We start from the raw sequence: 23,410 nt of genomic DNA, 5'->3' as shown, positions 1-23,410 counted from the left end.
GAAAGGTAAGAAAGCTGGTAAGCATCTGAGGCAGGATTTGGAACCAGGTCTTGTGAATATAACTCATACAGTATCTTTGCTAAAACAATAAAAAAACAAAAAATAAACAACCCAAAATAGGGTCATGAAGAGCCAGGCAACTTCTATTTTAAATTAAAAGATTGTTTTTGGGGCAGCTAGATGGCGCAGTGGTTAAAGCACCAGGCCCTGAAGTCAGGAGTACCTGAGTTCAAATCCGGCCTCAGACACTTAACACTTACTAGCTGTGTGACCCTGGGCAAGTCACTTAACCCCAATTGCCTCACTAAACAACAAAAAACAACAAAAAAAACCCCAAACCCCCCCAGAAAAGATTGTTTTTCCCCAGTATCTATGACATCTAAAACAAATTAGAATGTTGTATTCCCATAGTATCTCTGTCATTGAATTATTTTCCCAATCTGTTTTATATAGAAATGTAGCTTTGCCCCTTTTATCAAATAAAATCTAGGTTATATTGTAAAATTACATCCCTTCTTACCTAAGTTAAGAATTCATATTTTCAAGTCTAAATCAATTTGAACAAATTAGTTAGCTTTATCTATAAATTACTCAAGAGGAAAATGGCATTATATAATGCTAATCAACAGTCTGTGGATACACAGAGCAGAGGGTCCATTTCTTTTCTATTTCTATTAGTTTTTTCTTTTTCATTTCTATTAGTATAATTAATGTATCTATTGTCCCTCTCACATAGACACTCCAAAATAAATCATAAATTTTTTGAATGATGCTCAAATTGAAATACATTTACTGTGCTACAGAAACCATATATGTATGTATACATGTATATATGTGTGTATATAATGTATATGTGTATATATATAAATAAATATGTATATACACACAAGATTCCCATTAGGAACTCAACTAGATAGATAGATAGATAGATAGATAGATAGATAGATAGATAGATAGATAGATAGATAGATAGATAGATAGATGATAGATAGTTGGGATCCTAATGGGAATCTTTTCCCCATCTAAGTCCCAGGAGTACCCAAAGCAAGGTGACTCGTGCAAGTTACAGTATTTTGTAAGCCAATTGCTTTGCTTGCTTTCATCAAACTGAATGGATTAAGATGGGGAACATTAGCTTTCTTGTGTTTCAGAAAATCAAATAGTGTGCCTAATCAGATTGGAATAGAGAACTGCATCATGCCACCTCTCAACCTCATTTTCCTACCCCTCAGAAATGGCCACAAGAGAAATTAAAGCCTTCGCTTTTCCTCTGAGACCTTAACCATATCTGTCTGTGAATGGAAAATAATTAGTATGGTAGCACTAAGGGAAACTGTCCTGAACCACTTAAGGAACCTAAAGAGAACACAGATATGTACACACAGCTTTCAATTTCCAGAGTGCAGTTCTGTTCGTCCAGGGGATATCTTCTCAGGTCCATCATGCATGCAGCTGTTGTTGTAATTCTACAATACAAGAAAGGAGAAGGAAAGTATTACTGCCTGGGCCAATACCATATTTCTACTAGTAGTGAAACCTGTTAAAGAAAGACAAAGGCTATACCTTATGTAGGGACATATTCTACAGAACTATAATGTTCTAAACTGTAGGAATAAAATAAAGTAAAACTTCAAAGTAAGATGAGAATTAAGATAATCAAATTAATATGGAAATGTGGTAATTTTATTCATCTGAGTATATTGCTATAAATCTCAATCTGAATTATCAGATGTAAAAAAAAAAGGTTTTATTTTATTAAACAAAGTTTTTACCTCTTATTCCTCTTCCCTGCCTCATCTAATAGTTTTTCTGACTTCACATTATAGGACAGTATATTAGATAAAGCACCTGTCCTGGAGTCAGGAGAAGCTGAGTTCAAATCTGCCTCAGAAACTTACTAGTACTCAGATACTTATCAGTGACTTACTGGGTAAATCACTTAACCCTGTTTGACTTAATATCTTTATCTATAAAATGAAATGGAGCAGGAAATTGTAAACCACTCCAGTATCTTTGCCAAGAAAGCCCCAAATGTGGTCACAGAGTCAAACACAACTGAAATGACTCAACAACAAAGGGCATTGTATTGGATGTGGGAGGGAGGAAATTCATTCACTATATGATATTAGATTTCCATTATTTGTGGACTTCTTTCAGTCATTTTGTAATTGCTTTAGTCTCTATGTGTGTTTAAAAATCTCCATGATAGGTCCCTTTTATGAACAAATTGTGTGCTAAATTATCAATTTTTACACCAAAAGAGATAATTGTTTCAATAAAATTCATTGACCAGCTGCTTACCAGTCACATCTGGACTCTAATGCTACTTAGATGTTTCAGAGAATTTTAACACCATGTTATCTATTTTGTTCTAAAAGGAAGTTTACCAGTCATATTTGTATTTTGTCCCTGCTTGTCTGGATCAATAGCAGGAGACCTTAATGAGCATATACTAAGACTAAGAAGTTATTGGTGTTCACCATTTGATACAGATGTTTCAGCACAGCTATCTGTTATGGGACATCTATTCTCCAAAATGATTTTAGGTGATTCTCATATTTGCCCCATCTGTCAGAGTTTAGCTAATTCAAAATTTGAGACTCAATTGACCTAATTTGGATGCTAATAGCTATAAACTCATTACCTGACTAATGCTTTTTAGCATTTTTACTTTTGAATGCCTTTAAAACTAATCCCTTCCCTTTGCTCTTTCTCTCACACACATATTCAATCATTCTCTGTTCTCATATATAATCAACCATGTGATCAAGTGTAAGTCTCTTAAACCTTCTGATCCACAGTTTCCTCTTCTTTGAAATGGGATAATAATGCTTTAATTACCTACTTCACAGGTTTGTAAGAGGAAAAAAAACTTTGCAAACAAAAATACTATATAAATAAATAGTCTTGTCTGGATCTATGATGTCATATTTTAGGGAACTCCTGGCATGAAAATTCCTTCCACAAATGCAGATTGACCTTTCCTCTCTAATTTATAGTCTTAGAGATTTACTTGGGAAAATGAGAAGTTAAGTGACTTGCCCAAGGTCACATAGCTAGAATATGTCTAAGTCAGCATTGGAACCCAGGTCTTTCTGAGTCTAAGGCCAGCCTCTATATTCCTCTTGCCATACTGTTTTTCATTATTATCATTATCATTCTACATAACCTAAAAGAGTGAACCATATGATGGCATACTGATTTGATGTGGAAATCGGTCTTTTCATACCAATGGAAAAAATGCTGTGTGAGTTTGAGTAATGCCACCTTTTCAGGGGATTCATTATTCACACTAATTGGGACCTAGCTATAATTGTTAGGAAGTGTTTCTAGCCAATTTCTGCCTCTCTGCAACTTCTATCCATTGATCCTATCCTCTGGGGACAGGCAGAATAAGCCTTTTCTCCATTACAGTCCTTTGAATACTTGAAAATTTAAATTTATCCCAGCATTCTTAAGTATTCTATTCCAGCTAAATATCCCCCACTCCTACAGCTGAACTTTTAATAATATAGTCCTTAGTCATTTACCAGCTGCCTTCTTCTGGATGAACTCTATATCATCCATAGCCTTCAAAAAGTATGGTACCTGGGGCAGATAGATGGCACAGTGGATAAAGCACCAGCCCTGGATTCAGGAGGACCTGAATTCAAATCCAAGCTCAGACACTTGACATTTACTAGCTGTGTGACCCTGGGCAAGTCACTTAACCCTCACTGCCCCTCAAAAAAAAGTATGGTACCTAAAATTAGAGACAGGCATGGGAAAGTAAAGTCACATCTATACCATCACTACCCACTGGAGAAGAAGAAGGTTTGGGGAATCTCTGCAAGACAAGGTTGCTATTTTTTCTTTTTCTTTTCTTTTTTTTTTTTTTTGGTGAGGCAGTTGTGGTTGCCCAAGATCACACAGCTAGTAAGTGTTAACTGTCTGATCCGGATTTGAACTCAGGTCCTCCTGACTCCAGGGCCAGTGCTCTATCTACTGTGCCACCTAGCTGCCCCAAGGTTGCTATTTTTTCAAGTAGCAATGGGACACAGTACCACTATTCAGGAAGTCTAGCTGAAACCTTGAGGGTTTGGTTTTTTTTTAATACAAATATAACAGCTATGCCAAGTTCACTTGTATCCTGTAATATGCAATTCTCATACTGATATTAAGCTATTATGTAAGTAGCATAATAGTCCTTGTTTTTATTCAATACCATACTTTTAGCTGCATTATCCAAAATCAATAAATTGCTATTTGGCTTATTATAGTGATATATGTGATTTTCATCCCATTTAAGTATAGCCCATTCAATCTTAAATTCTAGGGAATTCCAGGCAGAATAAGAATGCAACATCTCTAAAAGATTCCTTTAATGTGTGCTGAGGTAAATCCAAATAAAAATGTGCTTTAATCCTATGTATATACATTTCCTCTGATCTTTACACACTGTAATTGGAACAGAAGTAAGTAGGTCTGTCTCAGGCTTATGATGACTCTCAGTGACTTTTATTAATCTCTAAGCATATCATTTCGATATAGTAAAGGACAGTACCAAAGTTAGTGGAAATAGCTTAAAACTCTTTTCCTTCTTTGGTGATTTCTCACATTTTTGGAAAAGCTTGTCTTAGCCAAAGACAATGTAGGTTTTGAAATTACATGGTTGTATGTGTGTTTCCTACAGAAGAACAGGGAAAGGGAAATGATTTTCAAAGAACTTAGAATTCACATTCACATTTAGGGTTTCCTTTCTTTTCAAGTTTTACCTTAGGGCTCCAGCAACTTTATTTCTAAGGGATAAAAAATGAGATAGTTAAAAAACAAACCACATGCACATTTCCATATGAAGCTCTCTTTTTAAACATATGTGGAGGTGGAAACCAAGTGAGTACACTTCTTGAGGAAGGTAATATTTCATTTTAGACTTTGTACCCCCAGCATGAAAGTGCTATCAGAGTACTTGATACATAACACTAACTTAATGAATATTTGTTGATTAATTGACTACATTAGCAAATATGTTTATATATTTATATATGGTCAAATTATTGTGCTATTATGATTTTCATAATCTGAATTTTACAGATTTTTTTCATACATAATGTCTTAGTTTGAGGAAAACTCTATCTGTAGTTGTTCAAATAAAAGGGATTTTTTTAAAAAGTCATTTTCAAAAGGGAAACTGAGACATGGTTATTTAGTGGCCATAGGACCTTCCCTGAAGTCAGGAAAAGCTGAGTTCAGGTTTCACTTCTGAATATTGCTAACTATGAGACCATAGGTAAGTTACTTAAGCCTTTCAATGCCCTAGGAAACGTAACTTAGTTGCAAGTTAATTTCCAATGATATATGTAGAAGGGATTTTCACACCAAGAGTTCTCTACACACATGAAGTCTCAGGTCTAAATTCCACTCCTATCCTAACCCTATCTTCCGACCCTACCTCCAAAAAAGATGAAGAAGTGATAGCAGGTAAAATGTGACCTAAACAACTGCCAAATGAAAATTATTTGCTGTTTTCCTGTTATACTTTTGGGGGAATGTATTAACAAATCAAGTTTTATGGCTACAGTAAGAGTTTACTTATTTACAGGCTATCTACAAGATGTATGGCTGCAGGCTTCTTCTTATCTTCTGATTGCCCCTGCTCTTCTGGCCACTGGCATCCCTACTAGAGTGTGGCAGAAAGCACAAGGTAGATGCATCTGTCTAGTCTAGTCTCCTTTTTCATTAATATCCAAAAAAGCATCTTTGAGTCAACTGTGGCCTATAAAGGACAACATATCTTCACTTCCCTGGCAATGAGAAGGGTCCTGCTATCTTTAGAAAGATTAAAAGAGTCAATTGACTAGATGCCAGTTTTCCTCTGACAAAACTGTTTGCTCATTTTTTTTTTCTATTTAATTCCACGCTGACCAGAGACACATGTAATAAACCTTTAACATTCTCTGCCACTAACGAAATGTTGCGACCTGGGCTTATCGCTTAACCTCTCTGAGGTCCCTTTCATCTCTAAATCTGATTATCTTAACATCATCAGAAGGTGGCTAACTCCTGCAAATTTTAAAGAGTTAAATACAACAGGTGGATATGGCATATAATTGTAATATTTTTTGATGTTTTATAAAATTCTTTTTCTTAAAGTTGATTTCTCCATCTCACCCAGAATTGAAGAATAGAAGCTACTCATGGACCCAAATCCACTGTGGTCAGCAAAGGGGCTTCAGCCTTTCTATTTCCCACCTGTGCTGGATCATTGCTCTTTAGTGAGCCTGGTCATCCCACCCCACTCCCAGGGATCCCCATATTGGTTATGGACACTCTTTATGCACCTTATAGCTCAGAGTTTCCAAGCTAAAGCTATCTAGCCATTTCAACCTCCCCCAGGGATTACAAGTACGTGCCACCATGCCTGACCTGATCTTGCAGAATTCTAATGTCATTCTTCCTTAACTCTCAACAAGTGGAACAAATACGTGACTTTAAGTTGGACTTCATTTGGCCTCTGGATCCCCGCCCCCACCCCCACAGCATTTGAAAAAGTATCTCAGATTTAGGGTTGGTACTTTAGAAATGATGAAGTCAAATTCTCTTATTTTATAGATAAGTAAATTGAGGTTAAATGACTTGCTTACAGTCACACAACTGTGGGCATCTGAGGTGGGATTGGATCCAATTGACTCTAATTCTATCACTACATCCACTATACAATAGTACCTCTTCAGGAGCTTTGTGAACAATGTATTTGCCAGTGGTCATAGTACAAAAATGTAGCAAATGATACCATCAGAAAGGGTAAACAAAAATAACCTTTAGTCATATTTTCATCACCAAAATAGTAACATGATTGTCTTTGTTACTGCTTCTCCAAATGCCAAGTCCACCTAATTTAAGAGGTTTCTAATACTTGGTACTTTCTACCAACTGCCCAGGAGAACAGATGCTGGAGCTGAGGGCCTGAAGCCAAATAGTCCATATTGCACAGAGTTCTAAACCAAGTACTTATTATTTAAAATGAAGAAGCCAAGGGGAACATACTGACCATTAAATTAATCTGGTCGGTTTTAAAGAAAAAAAAATCAGGTACATGAAAAAAATATTTAGCTGAGAGATAGATAGATAGATAGATAGATAGATAGATAGATAGATAGATAGATAGATAGATGGATAGATCTGACCAAAGGAGATGACTTTGTCAAGGTAGCTGAGAGTAAATCAGCATCGGACATATATAGTTGTACTAATATTAGTTTACTGGCTCAATGCTTGATGGTGGAAAAAATTACTAATAAGAGGAATTATACTGATTTACAAAGCACATAATGCAATATACATATGTAGATACATATGTGTATGTGTGTATGTGTGTATACAACCAGTTCTTGCTTAACATAAATAGACTATTCTGTAGATTTTCCCTTCCCCCAGTGGACTTTTACCTTCTTGAGGGTACATTTGTAGGTATACCATTCTCTCTCTCTCTCTCTCTCTCTCAACACACACATACACACACACACACACGTGTGTATATACATATATATATGTGTGTGTGTGGACATACATATACACAGATGTTACCCAACTAAGGTAACTCACTTGATAGTTCTTAGGCCAGAAACCATCTCCTCCTCATCTCCTCATTCCTAGTACAAACAAAGTAGCACCAGTGCCTAAATTTAAACCCAAACCCCAAAATAGCAAATCCAAAAATGTATTGGGTTATGTAATTCACTAGCTTTAGTGAGAAAAGTTACTTTAGGTCTTTTACTGTAAGATAGTAGAAATAAAGGGATATAGATTAATGATGGGACATGTTCATCAATATCCATATGCAAGGCAAAAATCAAGTTTGTACCAGTAAAACTAGATTCCTTTCAAGAATTTATAAGGAATTCTGGTGTATTGCTCAATTCTAATCACTAAGTATTTATTAAGTGCTCATTAAGTTCTAAGTACTTTGCTTGCCCTCTGGAAACAAAATTAAAAAAAAATACAATGTCTGCCCTCAAGAGCTTACATTCTGCCAGAGAATACTTTTACCAACTAATTTATGGGATTATAGGAAATACATTCTATAAACATTAAAGCACTCTGTAAATAAAAGTTATTGTTATTGCTTCTTTCTCTATCACCCACATAGTGAAATAGTCTTGTGGAATAGCCTCATTTTATCTATCTAATTATTCTATGGATCCATACTCAAACAGACATCATGGTGTTGTAGCTGGAGAACCAGTCAATAAGACCTGGGTTTAGGACCCATCTCTGATACATACTGGCTGTGAGACTGTGGGCAAATAATTTAACCTCTAAGGGATCTATCTAGGCCAGTGTCATCAAACATGCAACCTGTTGGACCACAGCCTGCAATGCTCCACAGTGTGATCTTACCCAGATTGAAAGTAATTGGGAGGGTCAGCTAGGTGGTGCAGTAGATAAAGCACTGGCCCTGGATTCAGGAGTACCTGAGTTCAAATCCAGCCTCAGACACTTGACACTTACTAGCTGTGTGACCCTGGGCAACTCACTTAACCCCAATTGCCTCACAAAAAACAAACAAAAAAGTAATTGGGGGGGCAGCTAGGTGACTCAGTGGATAGAGCACCAGCCCTGGAGTCAGGAGTACCTGAGTTCAAATCTGGCCTCAGACAATTAACACTTACTAGTTGTGTGACCTTGGGCAAGTCACTTAACCCCAATTGGCTCACTAAAAAAAAGTAATTGGGAAACATATAAAAAAATAATACAACATAGATGAGGTTAGTAGGTAGTTTTCTAAGTCAATATGCAGCTTGCAGGTTTAGTGGCCCATGTTTCTTTCTGAATTTGACAACATTGATCTAGACAACTTTTTAGGACTATAGATTGCAGAGAAAGTGTTGACCTGTTCTTTTAGATAGTATATCCTGATATAAGATTTCCTAGTGTCAATGAAATCATGGGTTCTATCTCTATCTCTATACTCATTAAGTATTTATTGTCATATTAGATCAATTCCTTAGTCCTTTAGTCTACAAGATTAATTTAAAAAATTAAAAGAGATTTCAAAATGCATTTTATGGCGATAACTTGTACATTCACATAAACACCTAAGTAGCTGTATGGTATAGTAGAAAGAATGCTTAATTGGGAATCAGGAGATTCTAGTCCCAGCTGCACAACTGACTATTTGTATGTCTTTCAGCAAGTCATGGAGCTTCTAGACCAGATCATCTCCAGGGTTCCTTGCAATCTACGGTCCTAAGTTAGCTATTATTAATACCTAAATGAAAGCCATCATCAATGTTCTTGTCTGAGAAACACGAAATACAATGATGTAGTGTTTGGCTAAAGCATGGAAGTTGGAATGAAGGTCAACTCAGTTACTTTTTTGTGGGTGGTTGGCTTGATTTTTTGTAGGACTAGTGGATATCAAAGGTACATAAAAATAAAGACTGAAATGGAGCTATCACTGTGCCCAATTGTGTCTCTTCCACCAACTTTCCATGACTTCTTTAATCATTTCAGTGGCACATTGGTGCTCTGGTTCAATTAAAAATATTACACATCAATTATGTGCTAGATACTGGGAGGAAAAATACAGGCTCTGTCATCAGTGAGCTTACCGTCTAATGAAGACGTGGTAGGAAATGGTATGAACAAAAATAAGTTCAATGGAAGCAAGAATGTGATGATTACAAATGTGTGATCCAGGTAAAATGATCTAAAAAACTTTGAATAATCAGAGACCACTTTCACATTAAGTGCTGAGTGGTTCACTAGCAATGTCCCAGTATACAACCAATCCATTACCAGAGAAATACTGCCTCTTGCAATACAGTTTTGCTGGACAGGACCCTCAAGGAAAAATGGAAATTTTAGATCCGGTAAGGCCGAGGTGCTGAACATGCTATTCTCATAGGCCTATATCACTCCTAAGTGGCCAGAAACAGATTAAACTATAAAGTGGGAACTATTTCATAAAATAAATTAATATACAATCATATATAAATAATATTATATTTTAACACTGAGTCAATGCTCAGTCTGCAGGGATCCTTATATCTGGATTAGTGGTTTCTGAGTTTCATATTCCTGTCTTAAATGACGGATTTGGATTAACAAATTCAGAGACAAAGTAAAGAAATGTCTTGAAAATTCACAAAATGGGGCACAGCTATGGATGGCTAAGAAAGCAGAGAAGCAGAACCAGGTACGCAGAAGTCAGAGGTGGGTCATCCCTTCTGAAATAAGTGAATCAAAAATTTACTAAACATTTACATTATCTTAAATATATTCCTAGATTCTCAGAATCTTAATGGTCCTCAGTAGTCATCTGGTTTAATCAATACCTTAATAGAAACCCTCTTGACAACAGTCCCATCACAAGGTCACACAAGTTCTGTTTTAAGACCGCAAGTGAAGAGGAGCCCACTTCTTATCATGGCAGCCCATCCCTAAATGGTAGGAAGATTGGCTATACATTGAACCAGTCTGCCTCTCTGCAACTAGTTCTGCCCCCACTGCCTCTGGTTCTCTTCTATGAGGCCAAGAAGAATCAGTTTAATCTTTCTTCCTTCTAGTTAGATAGGTGGCATAGTAGATAAAACTGATAAATCCCAGATTTATGTATCTACCCCAGTTTATTTTCTATACTTCCCTTCTATATCACTAACTATAATGGCTATTTTGAATTATACATTGCAACAGCACATAAACCCATACAGTTCCAAAACAAATCATACAAAAAACCTTCTCTTCCTCCCAGTCTCCCTGTTACTGTTAAGGGCACAACCATCCTTTTAGTCATCCAAATTCATGAGTTTTCTGTCAACACTTTGTCCCTACTCTCACTCAGCCTACATGAGGGTTTAGAAATTATCTTCTCAAGGATACTAACACATGAAGCACAATATTATACAAGGAGCTATTTTTGGAAATGAGTGGCTGATAGATTCACATAGTTATAACTTAAAAAGGCTCACAGCTATGGAAATATACCCTTCAGAAGGGCTAGGCCCAAGAGACTGAGAAAACCCAAGGTTGGTCATAAGAGCAATTCAGCTCATTCATTTCAGAAAGAGCCATTAAGTACCAAATTAGTTAGCTTTACCTCCATTATTTCCTGTATTTCATTTACTTCCCTTGCCCTCTAGGGTTTGGAACTTCTTTGGTGCTTTGATTGAATATCTTAACATCATTTAACCTCAATTCTCTGTACCATTTGTTCCATTTTTTTTTCTCAGGGATTGACCCTCCTTGGTACATTAACCAAGTATGTTATCTCTTCTTCTTATCCTTAGTTTCAGATCTGATTTGGTTCACTTTCCCCTGTGGTTACCATATCCTATGGTTTCTAGACCATACTTCCTGGGTACCTCTACATGAAACTGTTCTGATTGGCCATCACCTTGCTTACCCAGATGACATCTTTGAGGTATCTTGTCAAGGGGCATTTGTAATTGATAGCCATTTATAACAGTGATCCATATAGTTTTAGATAGCTCCCTTTAACCCTCTTCATGAGTAAACGGATGATCCTGCAGACACTGTTACAGACTTGAAGGCTATACTAGCCAAACTCTAAGAGAATAAAGTGGCTCTGTAGGGCCAGGTCATTCAGCTGAAGCCCGAATACTTGACTTTAAGAGTAGACATCTGGTTCATCAGCCTCCTTTATTTCCACCCACCCTCCTCAAATATTTATGAGGCATGAACATGATTTACCTGAATTCTGACTTGACTTTTTCCTACCAACTCTAATAGAAAGAGTCTGACTTTGGTCAAATTCTTGCTTAAATTCTACCTTCTATAAGAAGCCATTACCAATCCCCCATTAATCCAAGTTGCTTCCCTCTGTTTATTATATCCAATTTATCCTGTATGTATCATTTCTTTTCATTTCATCTCTCAAATTTTGAGCTCCTTGAGAATAGGGAGGGGGCAGCTAGGTTGGCGCAGTGGATAAAGCACCTGCCCCGGAGTCAGGAGGACCTAAGTTCAAATCTGGCCTCAGATACTTGACACTTACTAGCTGTGTGACCCTGGGAAAGTCACTTAACCCTCATTGTCCCAGGAATAAAAAAAGAGAATAGGGAATGTCTTGTACCTTTCTTTTTATTTCCAGCTTGTAGTACAATGTGTGGCACATATCGGGTGCTAAATAAATACTTGTTGAATTGACTTGATATTGTCATAATGCATGACCTATAGTAGATACTTGATAAAATGCTTCCTGATTGATTATTGTTGTTTGTGCAATACATACAAACCCTCATGCTGTGATAAATATGCTTGAAAATAACTTGCAACTGGGTAAATTTGAGGCCTTAATCCAAGATATCCAGAAAGATTCTGACAACATGCCACTTCTCTGTCCTCTCGATCTCAATTGGGTAAGAACTATGAATTTGGATATATGAAGTGTTAGGATGTTTTTGGTGTTATTGAGGTAAATAATCCACCTTCTCACTGCACCAACAGTGATTAAATATAGACACAGAGTCCCTATTCCACCAGATCACATTTATTCCTTTCTCAGGGTCTTGTCCCTCAGGATACTCATATCAAATAAGTGTTCTTCTGGCCATAAATCTTACTTATTTGTTTGTAAAATAACAACAACAACAAAAACAACCTGACTGTATAAATTCCTTTATAGAATCAAGGATTAGAACTCCTTTTCCTTCATTGCTGATTCCCTGGACTACCTGAACCATGACACCATTTTCCTCAAAGTGGACTTCAAGGGAGAAATTCAATCTCATTTCATTACCTCTTGCCTAGATTATTGCAACAGGCTTTTACTTGATTTCTCTACCTCAAGTCTCTCTCTCTTTCTCTCTCTCTCTCTCTCTCTCTCTCTCTCTCTCTCTCTCTCTCTCTCTTTGTGGGGCAATGATGGTTAAGTGACTTGCCCAAGGTCACACAGCTAGTAAGTGTCAAGTGTCTGAGGCCGGATTTGAACTCAGGTACTCCTGAATCCAGGGCCAGTGCTTATCCATTGTACCACCTAGCTGCCCCCTCAAGTTTCTCACAACTCTGATCCATCCTACACAATTATGCCAAAGTAATTTTCTTTAAACCCAGAACTGACTATATGACTCCACCACTCAACCAACTACAGTTGCTACCTATTGCCCCAGGATAAAATATAGCCTCTTCTATGTAGCTTTTAAGACTCTAAACAATCTTTCCCTGAAATATTTTTTCCAACCTTAATTGGGTATTACCTCTCCTTCCCTTAGCTTTCATTGCTGTCAAAATGGTCTCTCTAATCCTCATACACAACCCTCTATTGATGCATTTGTACTAGCTGTTCCCTGTATTTGGAATGCACTTATTCCTTGCCTCCTAGGATTCCTAGAGCCCCACTGTCCCTTTAAGACATAGCTCAAGCACCATCTTCTATATAAAGTCTTTACTGATTTCCCTAACTACAAGTGTTTTCTCTCCTATCTCATATTATCAAATGAGATATTTTTAAAGCACTTAGCAGAGTACCTGGCACATAGTGGCATTATATATTTATTCCCTTCCCTTTCCCAAAGTACCTGACATTTAACTACTTTGTTTACATATATATATTTGTTAACTTTATAATATATATTTTTATATGTACTTGTCTTCTCCATTAGAATATAAACTCATTGACTCAGTGCAGATTGAGGCATCTTATATTTCTTTTCTTTTCTCTTTTCTTGCCTTTTCTCTTTTCTTGGACAAGACTAATTCTGGAATTCATTTCATGCAACTATACATATTTGTAATGCATTTTTTGTTCTTGCCTTCTCAATGTATCGGGCTGGAGAAGATGGGAGGGAGAGAGCTTGGAAATGAAAATAAATGAAATACAATTAAAAAAAATGATTCAGTTATAGTTCCACTATGTAAAGTAGACTAATAAAGTAATTTCAAGTGAAAAAAAAAGCTGTAAGCTCATTGTGAGCAGGGTTTTTTGTATTTGTTTTGGGGTGTTTACATCCCTAGTACCTAACAGTGCCTAGCACATAGTAGGCACTTAATAAATATTGATTGATAATCTCTTGTGTGTGTGTGTGTGTGTGTGTGTGTGTGTGTAGGTGGGGGCAATGAGGGTTAAGTGACTTGCCCAGGGTCACACAGGTAGTGTCAAGTGTCAGAGGCTGGATTTGAACTCAGGTCCTTCTGAATCCAGGGCTGATGCTTTATCCATTGAGCCACCTACCTGCCCCAACTGATAATTTCTTTCTACCATACATCTGAATTGAAGAGAACATTTTAGAGCTAGTTTAGACTTGATGAATATATCTTTGTGCTCCTTGGATTCTGTAATGCCACCAATACCCAGCATTTCTCTTCTGTAATTCTGTTATGGGGAACTATTTGGATAACACCTTAATCTACTCTGAAATTCTTGAGCATCATGGAGAGCACCATGATTTGTAAACCTTCTTTGTGGGCATTTACTTGGGTTTGAAGTTAGAAAAGTATCAGAGTCAACTAGATTTCTTATACACTTGATAAGACTGTCAGGGACTCAGGAAATGATCTCAAGCAATGGTTTGTAGCGCTAGATGTCTTGATAACTGTAAAAGACCTGTATCAATTTCTAGAATTTCTGGAGAATGAATGAATTAATTAATTAATTAATGCAAGTTCATTATCAAGTAGTTGACTCTGAAAGCCCTACTTATAGATGTACTATAGACCCCAAAGGCATGTTATTTTTTTCTGTTTTTTCAGGTCTTATTATTGATATCAGTACAAAATAGTAAAAATTAAAAGTTCTTATGATAAAAGGTGACCATAGATAGTGGTGACCATTCTTCTTGGGACGGGAAATGTCCTTGGTCATAGATGATAAGATGAAGTAGAGATGCAAATTCTGTTTAAAGTAAAAAGTCTTAAATGGAAGAAGAAATGCTTTGAAGTATTCTCATATATCAACCTATATGCAATTAAAAACAGATTTTCTGTGTGGAGGATGTAGACCTTATTTGAATATGGTTGGCACACCAACAAAAATATCTGTTCATGGGAATTAGTCTGATATCTTTGTTGGGCCTACAATAGTAGGATTAAAAAAAATTCTAGACTATTTTTACTTAGTGATTATCAATAACCAAAGAAACTATATAACTAAAATGGATCAAGCCTTCAAAGGTGCTTCCACATGCCTCAAATTAAAGAATTAACAGCTTTGCTGGACCAAAGCTCTCAATATCAGCTAATGGCTTCCAACTTTTTAGCACACAGATGTGCCATGATTATAATGACCAAAAACCCTCTTTCTGGCATAGTCTGACATCCAACTCTGAATTATATGTAAACTGAAGCCTCTAAAGTAGGGACTTTCTTCCTAAATATTAAGCCAAGAACCAGCCTGGGCCAACAACCCACATGTTCCAAGACAACATCTGCAGTAGAGTGCAATTTAGCTATCTAGAGGGAAGATGAAACTGCTGGTAGCATTACTGAGGCAGTTTTTGAAGAATGGCCACTCCATCTTAGGAAAAGGTAACATTCAATCAATATCTGAACAACTTAGGGAATCAATTTGTCTCTTCATACACCAACCTTGCTTTTTAACTGGTTTCACATTAAAATGAAATATTTGTACCCCTCTGAAACAATGAATTGATGCCTCATCTAGAAAACTAGATTACAAATTCTCTACTCCATACTAAAAATTTAGTTACCATTTGATTTTAGCATGAATTCATTTAGGTAGTGCTACCCACCAACAAAAGCAATGTAAAATAGATTTATTTACCTTCCTATAAGCTGATTTCACCTCCACATACAGAGAAGATTGCATTTCATATGGCTTTTAGCATGTGCATAGTTCCAAAAGCATATATACATATATTCTATCATGTGGCTCATATCTTTCTATTCTGTCCATATGAGACATTATTATTAAACGCCTTCTATGTGCCAGGCACTGTGCCACGTAAGTGCTAGTTAAGGGACTTGTCAAATATCCTACAGGTAGTAAATGTCAGAGCCAGGATCTGAATTCATGTTTATTGTACTATCCACCATACATTGTGTAATTGTAATGTCGCCATTACCAGCAGCTTACATTTCCTACATATTCCTGTAAAAGGAAATTCCAACTGTCGGCCTTCTTATTCTAGTAGTCACGGTAAAAATTCTGGAATCATATTGTGTCTTTTCCTCCCCAAATGTAAAGTTAACATATTTATAACCTGCACATACTTAATGTGTAATAACAATAATAAACATTAATAGTTTCACATATTGACTATATTGATTCTTAGCTGTAGAATGACTTCCCAAAGGTTTTGGAGTTATAACCTTTAAAGGTGATTTTCACAGAAAACTCCTAATGTCCCTGCTTATAACATGAGTATACTACATGAAATCCTCAGGGGAGATTTTTACTTAAAGAAATCAACGAGTCACCTTTGTGGAAATCTATTAAAAAAGTTAATCTCAAACTGCAATCAATAGAAAGGCCTTGAAAGGTTCATTAAAATACACTAAATGCGGGGTGGCTAGGTGGCGCAGTGGATAGAGCACTGGCCTTGGAGTCAGGAGTACCTGAGTTCAAATCCGGCCTCAGACACTTAACACTTACTAGCTGTGTGACCCTGGGCAAGTCACTTAACCCCAATTGCCTCACTAAAACAAAACAAAACAAAACAAAACAAAACAAAACAAAACAAAATACACTAAATGGTCAATAGATAGTAATACCAACTGCTTAGAAAAGCAACATAGCATGGAAAACTGGCTTTGGAAAACCTGGGTTCAAGTCCTGAATCCAATAAATGCTATCTGTCTGCTTATGAGCAAGATACGACTCAGGCAATTCACTCAGTTTCTACATACAGAAGAGTTGCTAAACTCCATTCATAAAAGGAGTTCTCCAAAAAGAGTTTGATAAAATAACAAATAATATAAATGCTAAATAATAAAATAATAAACACTGATCAAATACTAAATCTGAGTTCTACTCTCCCTCATCTCCTCTTCCAAATAACTGGTTATCCCAGATTAGTTTTTGCCCTTTGACAGATTGATAGATGATAAAGAAAGAAGAAAATGACATAAAACTTGTCTGTACATAAAAGCTAATAACCTGGTATTTACATAGAAATTCACAGACTAATCCTTTAGAGGCAGCTTTGAGAACTCACAGTATTTTTTCAATGATGGAACTATTAATTTTGAAAATAACAGGGCAAAAAAATTGACAAGAAACTTTAGAGGTTATGCTATGGAAATTTAGGCCAGAAAGATTATGATTTTCCTGATAGGTGAATTCAAATGAATAAAATTAACCTAAAAACACTTGTATTTCAATCACTGTAACTGTTAATACTAGCAACTATCATTTTCAAAGTTTTAAATTTGTGTAAAATACTATTTTAATCAATATGCTTAATAGAAGTTTCTTGATTCATCTGAAAATCTCTTTCTTTTCACCTCCCCCATTGAGGATAACCTTGTTTAAGGGAACAGTATTCAGTGTGAGGAAGCCATCCTAACAAATGGCAGACAGACCTGAGTCCATATAGTACAGTTCCATCAGGGTGTAGGCGGATCATTCGGTTTTTCACTGTCACTCCATGCACAAATGATTTCTTGTCATTTAGAAAATATGTGTCAGGGACCCACAGCTGATCAGCCACTCGGTTGTCAAGTGTGAGGTTCAGAGGGATCCCAGCATAGGCCAACCTCTTATCTCTCCAGTACTGCTGAAAATACATGGTCAAGGTATAATCCTGAAATAGGAAGGGGGAAAAACTTCAATTAGTCTTTGATTAAGAGCATATTTGTTTCAGTTTTTAATTATTTTAAGGGTAGATTGACATTGCAGTGAATGCACATTATAGTTATATAAAATGAATGGGAAAGAGATCAGAGAAAGAGGGACAAGGAGCCAAATGTAGAAAAAAGTTTATTAGCAGTTCTTTTGGATGTGGCCAGGACCTGGAAACTAAAGAGAATGTCCACCAATTGAGGAATAGCTGAACAAAGTTTGATATATGAATATAATGGAATATTTTATGCTAAAAGAAAATATGAAGAGAACAGTTTTAGAGGAACTTGGAAAAACTTGTATGAACTGATGCAGAATAAAATAAATAGAACCAGGAGAATGATTTATATAATAACATTATATAAATAACTTAGAAAGTCTTAAGAACTCTGATCAATGCAGTCATTATCTAATATGCCAGAGGACCCTTGGTGAAACATTTTACCAACCTCTTAACAAAGAGGTGCAGGTTGATCCTTATTTTTTTGGACATGGCAGATGGGATGATTTGTTTTACTTGACTACACATAATTATTATAAGGGTTTAATTTTTCCTTTCAACTTGGGAATGGGGCAAAAAGAAAAAAATGATTTTAATTGAAATTTTAAAATTAAAATATAAAAAATAAATAGATGGAGGATGATGAAAAATATGTCACCATTGTTATAGATCATTATAAAATATCAAAACAATGTAAAATAAATTGTAATTTAAAAAAATAAATATCTTACTGGATAAAGTAAAAACTAATAGTAGGTATGATCTACTACTACCTATTACTTCAATGTCAATTTTTAATAAGTATATTACAAGTGTATAAATCCTATGTCTAATTAAGATAAATATTTGACTAGACAAATACATATTTCCCAAACAAGAATACAAACACAAAGTTTGTAGAAAGCAGTAGTAAAATCACAGAACTGGGAAGGATCTTAAAATGTCCCCTTGGATCTACCCCAACATTCAGGCAGATGTATGTAGCATTGAACCATCCAAGTCAGACAAATTTTTATCTAGCTGACTTCTCCCTTTCTTCAATTCAAGCACATTTCATCCCTTTTACTCATCTGTAGAAGCTGTAAAGACAAGCCTTTTCCTCAAATACATCATAATATAAAGCATTGCTCTGAGATTTTTCCTTTCAGTGCTCCCTATTTCTCCCATCTTCTGATATCTACCATGCCTCCTGTCTTCCCATATGGTATTTGTGTTGTTGTTCCAAAGTCAGGTTACATCATTGTAAGTGGGGATCAAAAATGATGAGCTGAAGGCAAGGGAAGACCTGAAAAGGCTCTGTGTATGTGTGTGTGTGTGTGTGTGTGTGTGCATGTGTGTACACAGATTCAGCTGTGTGGTCAAAAGGGACCTTCTTTGGGCACTTCAGAAAGAATCCCATGTACAAGACCATCCACTGAGATTTTTTTTTAATAGAATAAGAAAAATTAGAATAAGGTGAGATCAAAACCTCCATAAAAATAGAATCTATTCCATTGCTTTACCGATAGTACATTTTGTTAATTTAATATTTTCCCCATTACATATCTGATAGCATATATTAACTCAATGTTATTGACTGCTTTAAAGCTTACAAAGTTATTTCCTCATAACTCTATAATATAGTAATTATGAGTATTATTTTCTAGCAGTTTTACAGATGAGAAGACCAAAGCTCAGGAAATAGAAATAACCTTCCCAAGTTCACACAATTCACATGGTCAAAGGCTGGATTTAAACTTAGACTGGCCCATACAGTACTACTTCTAAAAAATAATGAAGTTAGAAAGGACTTTGAATGCTACAATGAAAGATTTTTGCTTAAGCAAAGTCAAAGAAGATAAAACTATTTCTCAGATTGAGGAAGGAAAATGTTTAACCTGAACATCTAACTTTCTTAGTACCCATTTCTTATCACTGAATCAAGTGTATATAAAGCATCTACAGCATTGTTTTTTTCCTTTTGTTTGGTTTTGTTTTTTTTGGTGAGGCATTTGGGGTTAAGTGACTTGCCCAGGGTCACACAGCTAGTAAGTGTTAAGTGTCTGAGGCCGGATTTGAACTCAGGTCCTCCTGACTCCAGGGCTGGTGCTCTATCCACTACGCCACCTAGCTGCCACGAGCATTGTTTCGAACCATAAGGATTTTTTAAAAAAGAATTCTTATTCTCCAAGAATGTGACAGGCAGTGTGGTCTAGTGGATAGAAGGCTGGCCTACAAGTCAGGATGATCTGGATTGTGCGACCATGGGCGAGTCACTCGATTTCTCACTGTCCCAGGCAACTAAGACTATGAGTTAGAGAAGAGTTGACAATAGTATCAGCATAGGGAGGTTCCATGCTAGGATTTCCCTATGCTGGTGAAATCATAGATATGAACACAATCAAAACATTATAAGGCACAATTGGCAAGAAAGATGAATACATATGATATGTATAATTTAACTGCCCCAGCACTTCTCTAGTTAATGTGGGGGAATACACAGCTTGCTCTTATTAACCCACATGAAGTGGTGAAGAATATAAGGTAATACATATATATATCTATATATCTATACATATGTACATATGCACACATGTGTGATGAGTGTGTGTGTGTGTGTGTGTGTGTGTGTGTGTGCGTTTACTCTAAGACTGATGGATGTTAGTGAAAGAGGAGGAGTAGTCAGGAATGGTTTCTTGGAGGATGGCAGGCTTGAGCAGGGCCTTGAAGGATAAGTAAAAAAAATGCTGAGGGGCAGCTAGGTGGTGCCGTGGATAGAGCACCGGCCTTGGATTCAGGAGTACCTGAGTTCAAATCCGGTCTCAGACACTTAACACTTACTAGCTGTGTGACCCTGGGCAAGTCACTTAACCCCAATTGCCTCACCAAAAAAAAAAAAAAATGCTGAGTCCAAAAAACAACTTAAGCTGTATTCCGTATGCAGGCATGACCATGACATTTTTAAAGGAAGTGACCAGACAGATTACTGTGGATCATGAGTATTTGGCGATAGTGGGAAATAATTAGTGTGGCTTTCAAGGGGAGCCACATGCATTATCTCACTCTCTTCCCAGAATGATTCTGTGAAGTAAGCAGTACAAAAGCATGATTGCCTCTATTTTATAGGTGAGACTATATATAGGGTCTCAGGTTGCTGAGTTACAGTGTGTAAATTACAAATTCAGGACTCTAACCGCAGGCCTTCTGATTGGAGACTAATGTTCCGCCTATTGTTCCATGCTGCTGCACTGGACAAGCCGGTGGGGGCAGATTATGGAAGGCACTGAAAGCCCTATCTTAAATTTAGATTTGATTCAGTAGGGAATCATTGCAGATCTGTAAACAAGGATAAATCTTTATAATAAGACATTTTTATATATAAAGTCATCTCCCTTCTCCCTGCTTTTGTTAAATCTATTAATATTAAACAGCCTGAGTGCTCCATTAGTGCTACTGAAATGTAAAAAAAAAAATACTTAGGGTACAGCATAGAACATACTGAGTGCATCCTTGGTGGAGGATTGATGAAAAAGCATGGACAAGAGTCACATAGGATGAGAAGTCACAAGTAGCTTGCCATCTGCCCTGATCTTTGCAATGGCCCCAACATCCATGAGGTCACAGAATAATTGAAGAATGAAGCATCATACATTAAGACAAGAAATACAAGAAGAGTATTAGTAAACAGTACTATTAAATAAAATATTTAATCATTTATTTTTGTAAATATTGAGGGGAAAATTAATGAGAAATATGACCCCAAGAACTGACCTGAATTTTGTCTTTCAAAAAATAAATTTGATTTATTTTCAAATAGATCCAGCATCCTGATGTCTGGTCTCAGGTAATATTTTCTGATATCGAAATAAGTACAATGTGCTCTCTATCTTCCCACCATAGCCATCCTCAATCTGGAGTCTTAGGGACATAACAACTGTTCCTGAGCTTTCTTGCCACTAGGCTTTCAAATGAGATTTCAGAGAGAAAAAGCTTGAAGCTCCCAGCCTAGCATTAGGCTAGAGCTGACAGTTACTTATGGTACTAAAATTAAAATATTACTTTGCACTTCATTAGTAACTAATCTATTCTAATCTACCATTTGAAGTAATTGGGAAATTCTGAAAAGGTTTAATTCTGTAGGAAAAATATTTGTGTGAAATTAAGGAAGCTGAAATGGAGAGGTAATGTTAGGGAAAGCACAGAGAAATAAGTAATGGTAATAGCTGAATAATTCCTAAGATATAGGGTGGACCAAAAGCCACAAAGGGGGTCTGATGTTTTAACAACTTTTTGAAAATTATTTTTTCTTTATTTCCTATATAAACATACATATATACATACATACTTATTTCTTATATATACTGTATATGATGTATTATAAATTAAAAACAAAAAATAAATTTATTAAACCCCTTCATGACTGTGACTTTTGACCAACCCTGTACAATGAATAGGGTAAACTGACCTGTATTTCATTTTTCCAATTGTATTTTCCATACACTGGGAGGTTTCTTCTCAACATCTAGCCTTGCACCCTCTCCCTCCCCCCAACATTACTTGCCCTAGGTACTAGAATTCCTAGTTATGGCTCTTCTAGGATTCACTTCCATGTTGTTGTTGTTGTTCAGTCATTTTAGTTGTGTCTGACTCTTCGTGACACCACTTGGAGTTTTCTTGGCAAAGATACTGGAATGATTTTCCATTTTCTTTTTCAGCCATACAGGGAGTCAATGAAGAAATAACCCACTAAAGCATTCAGAGGCATCCTTCCAATCTCTATCAGCCTGTAGTTATTTACAGAGTCTATAATGTTACCACTATTAAGCATGAAAGCAAACAGATCTAACTGTTCTTCCCATATTGGCACCCTATCCTCTGCCCCAGACTCATACTCACACATGCCTTTTTTCATCTTAATTCAGGGGATGGGGTAAGGACTAGAGTTGTGATTTTATTGATATGTGGAAGTATAGGTGAGGGAAAAAAACAACCCTTTACCAACATGCTATTTTCATTTTCTCTGCAAATTAATTGTCTTAAAGAGTTGACTAGAGCAGAGGTGTCAAACATGGGCATCAGGCCCATAACATTTCTGAATGTGGCCTGAACCAGATGAAAATGGAGTTCCTATTTGATTTTAATGTGTTGATGTACTAATAAAAAAGAAATATGTAAACGTGTGATTTTCTAAATCCATATGTGGCCCTCAGGGATCCTTATGTAAAATGTATTGGCTCCCATTTCTATTTAAGTTTAACACCACTGACTGAGGGTACTGAGGAGAGGTTAAGTGAATTGCTTGGAGGGTCACACAGCTGGTATATGTCATGGGCAAGACTTGAATTCAGGTGTTCCTGGTTCCAAGGTGAGTTAATTATCCTCTGTGCCACAGTACAATTTTTGTTTCATTTAGTCAACAAGTATTCTTTGATTGTTTAACATGTGCTAGAAGCTATGGGAAGGAAGAAGATGAATGCTATGGTCCCTCACCACCAGGAAATTTTAGTCTAATGGGAGAGACAAAATATATTAATATAACTATAATAAAAATGATACAGGATGAGGTGCCATAGAAATGTAAGTTATTATTACTAAATTATTACTAAGTGATTAAGAATAATTACTTCAGAATACAGTTGGTATTTGAGTTGGACTTTCACAAATGGCTAGGATTTTGACAGTCAGGGATA

At 36.3% G+C, this 23,410-nt stretch overlaps 1 protein-coding gene across 2 annotated transcripts in view; it reads right to left on the bottom strand.

Moving 5' to 3' along the window:
• GABRB3 (gamma-aminobutyric acid type A receptor subunit beta3) overlaps nucleotides 1-23,410 on the bottom strand; it is a 276,919-nt gene that overhangs the window by 53,804 nt on the left and 199,705 nt on the right. Inside the window, exons 1-3 of one of the 2 annotated variants that reach the window (XM_043994839.1) lie at nucleotides 21,220-21,302; nucleotides 17,482-17,702; nucleotides 1,384-1,466 (exon numbers count right to left, since the gene is read on the bottom strand). In XM_043994839.1, coding sequence (XP_043850774.1) covers nucleotides 1,384-1,466; nucleotides 17,482-17,702; nucleotides 21,220-21,228 — 313 coding nt within the window. In that variant the 5' untranslated portion in view covers nucleotides 21,229-21,302. Of the gene's footprint in view, nucleotides 1-1,383; nucleotides 1,467-17,481; nucleotides 17,703-21,219; nucleotides 21,303-23,410 lie in introns of those variants that run through there. The other variant, XM_043994838.1, reaches the window with a different exon arrangement.

The sequence above is a fragment of the Dromiciops gliroides genome, chromosome 3 (assembly GCF_019393635.1).
Source record: "Dromiciops gliroides isolate mDroGli1 chromosome 3, mDroGli1.pri, whole genome shotgun sequence".
NCBI lineage: Eukaryota > Metazoa > Chordata > Mammalia > Microbiotheria > Microbiotheriidae > Dromiciops > Dromiciops gliroides.
Note: the sequence above shows the minus strand (reverse complement) of the source record. Positions and strands in the feature narration are given on the sequence as shown.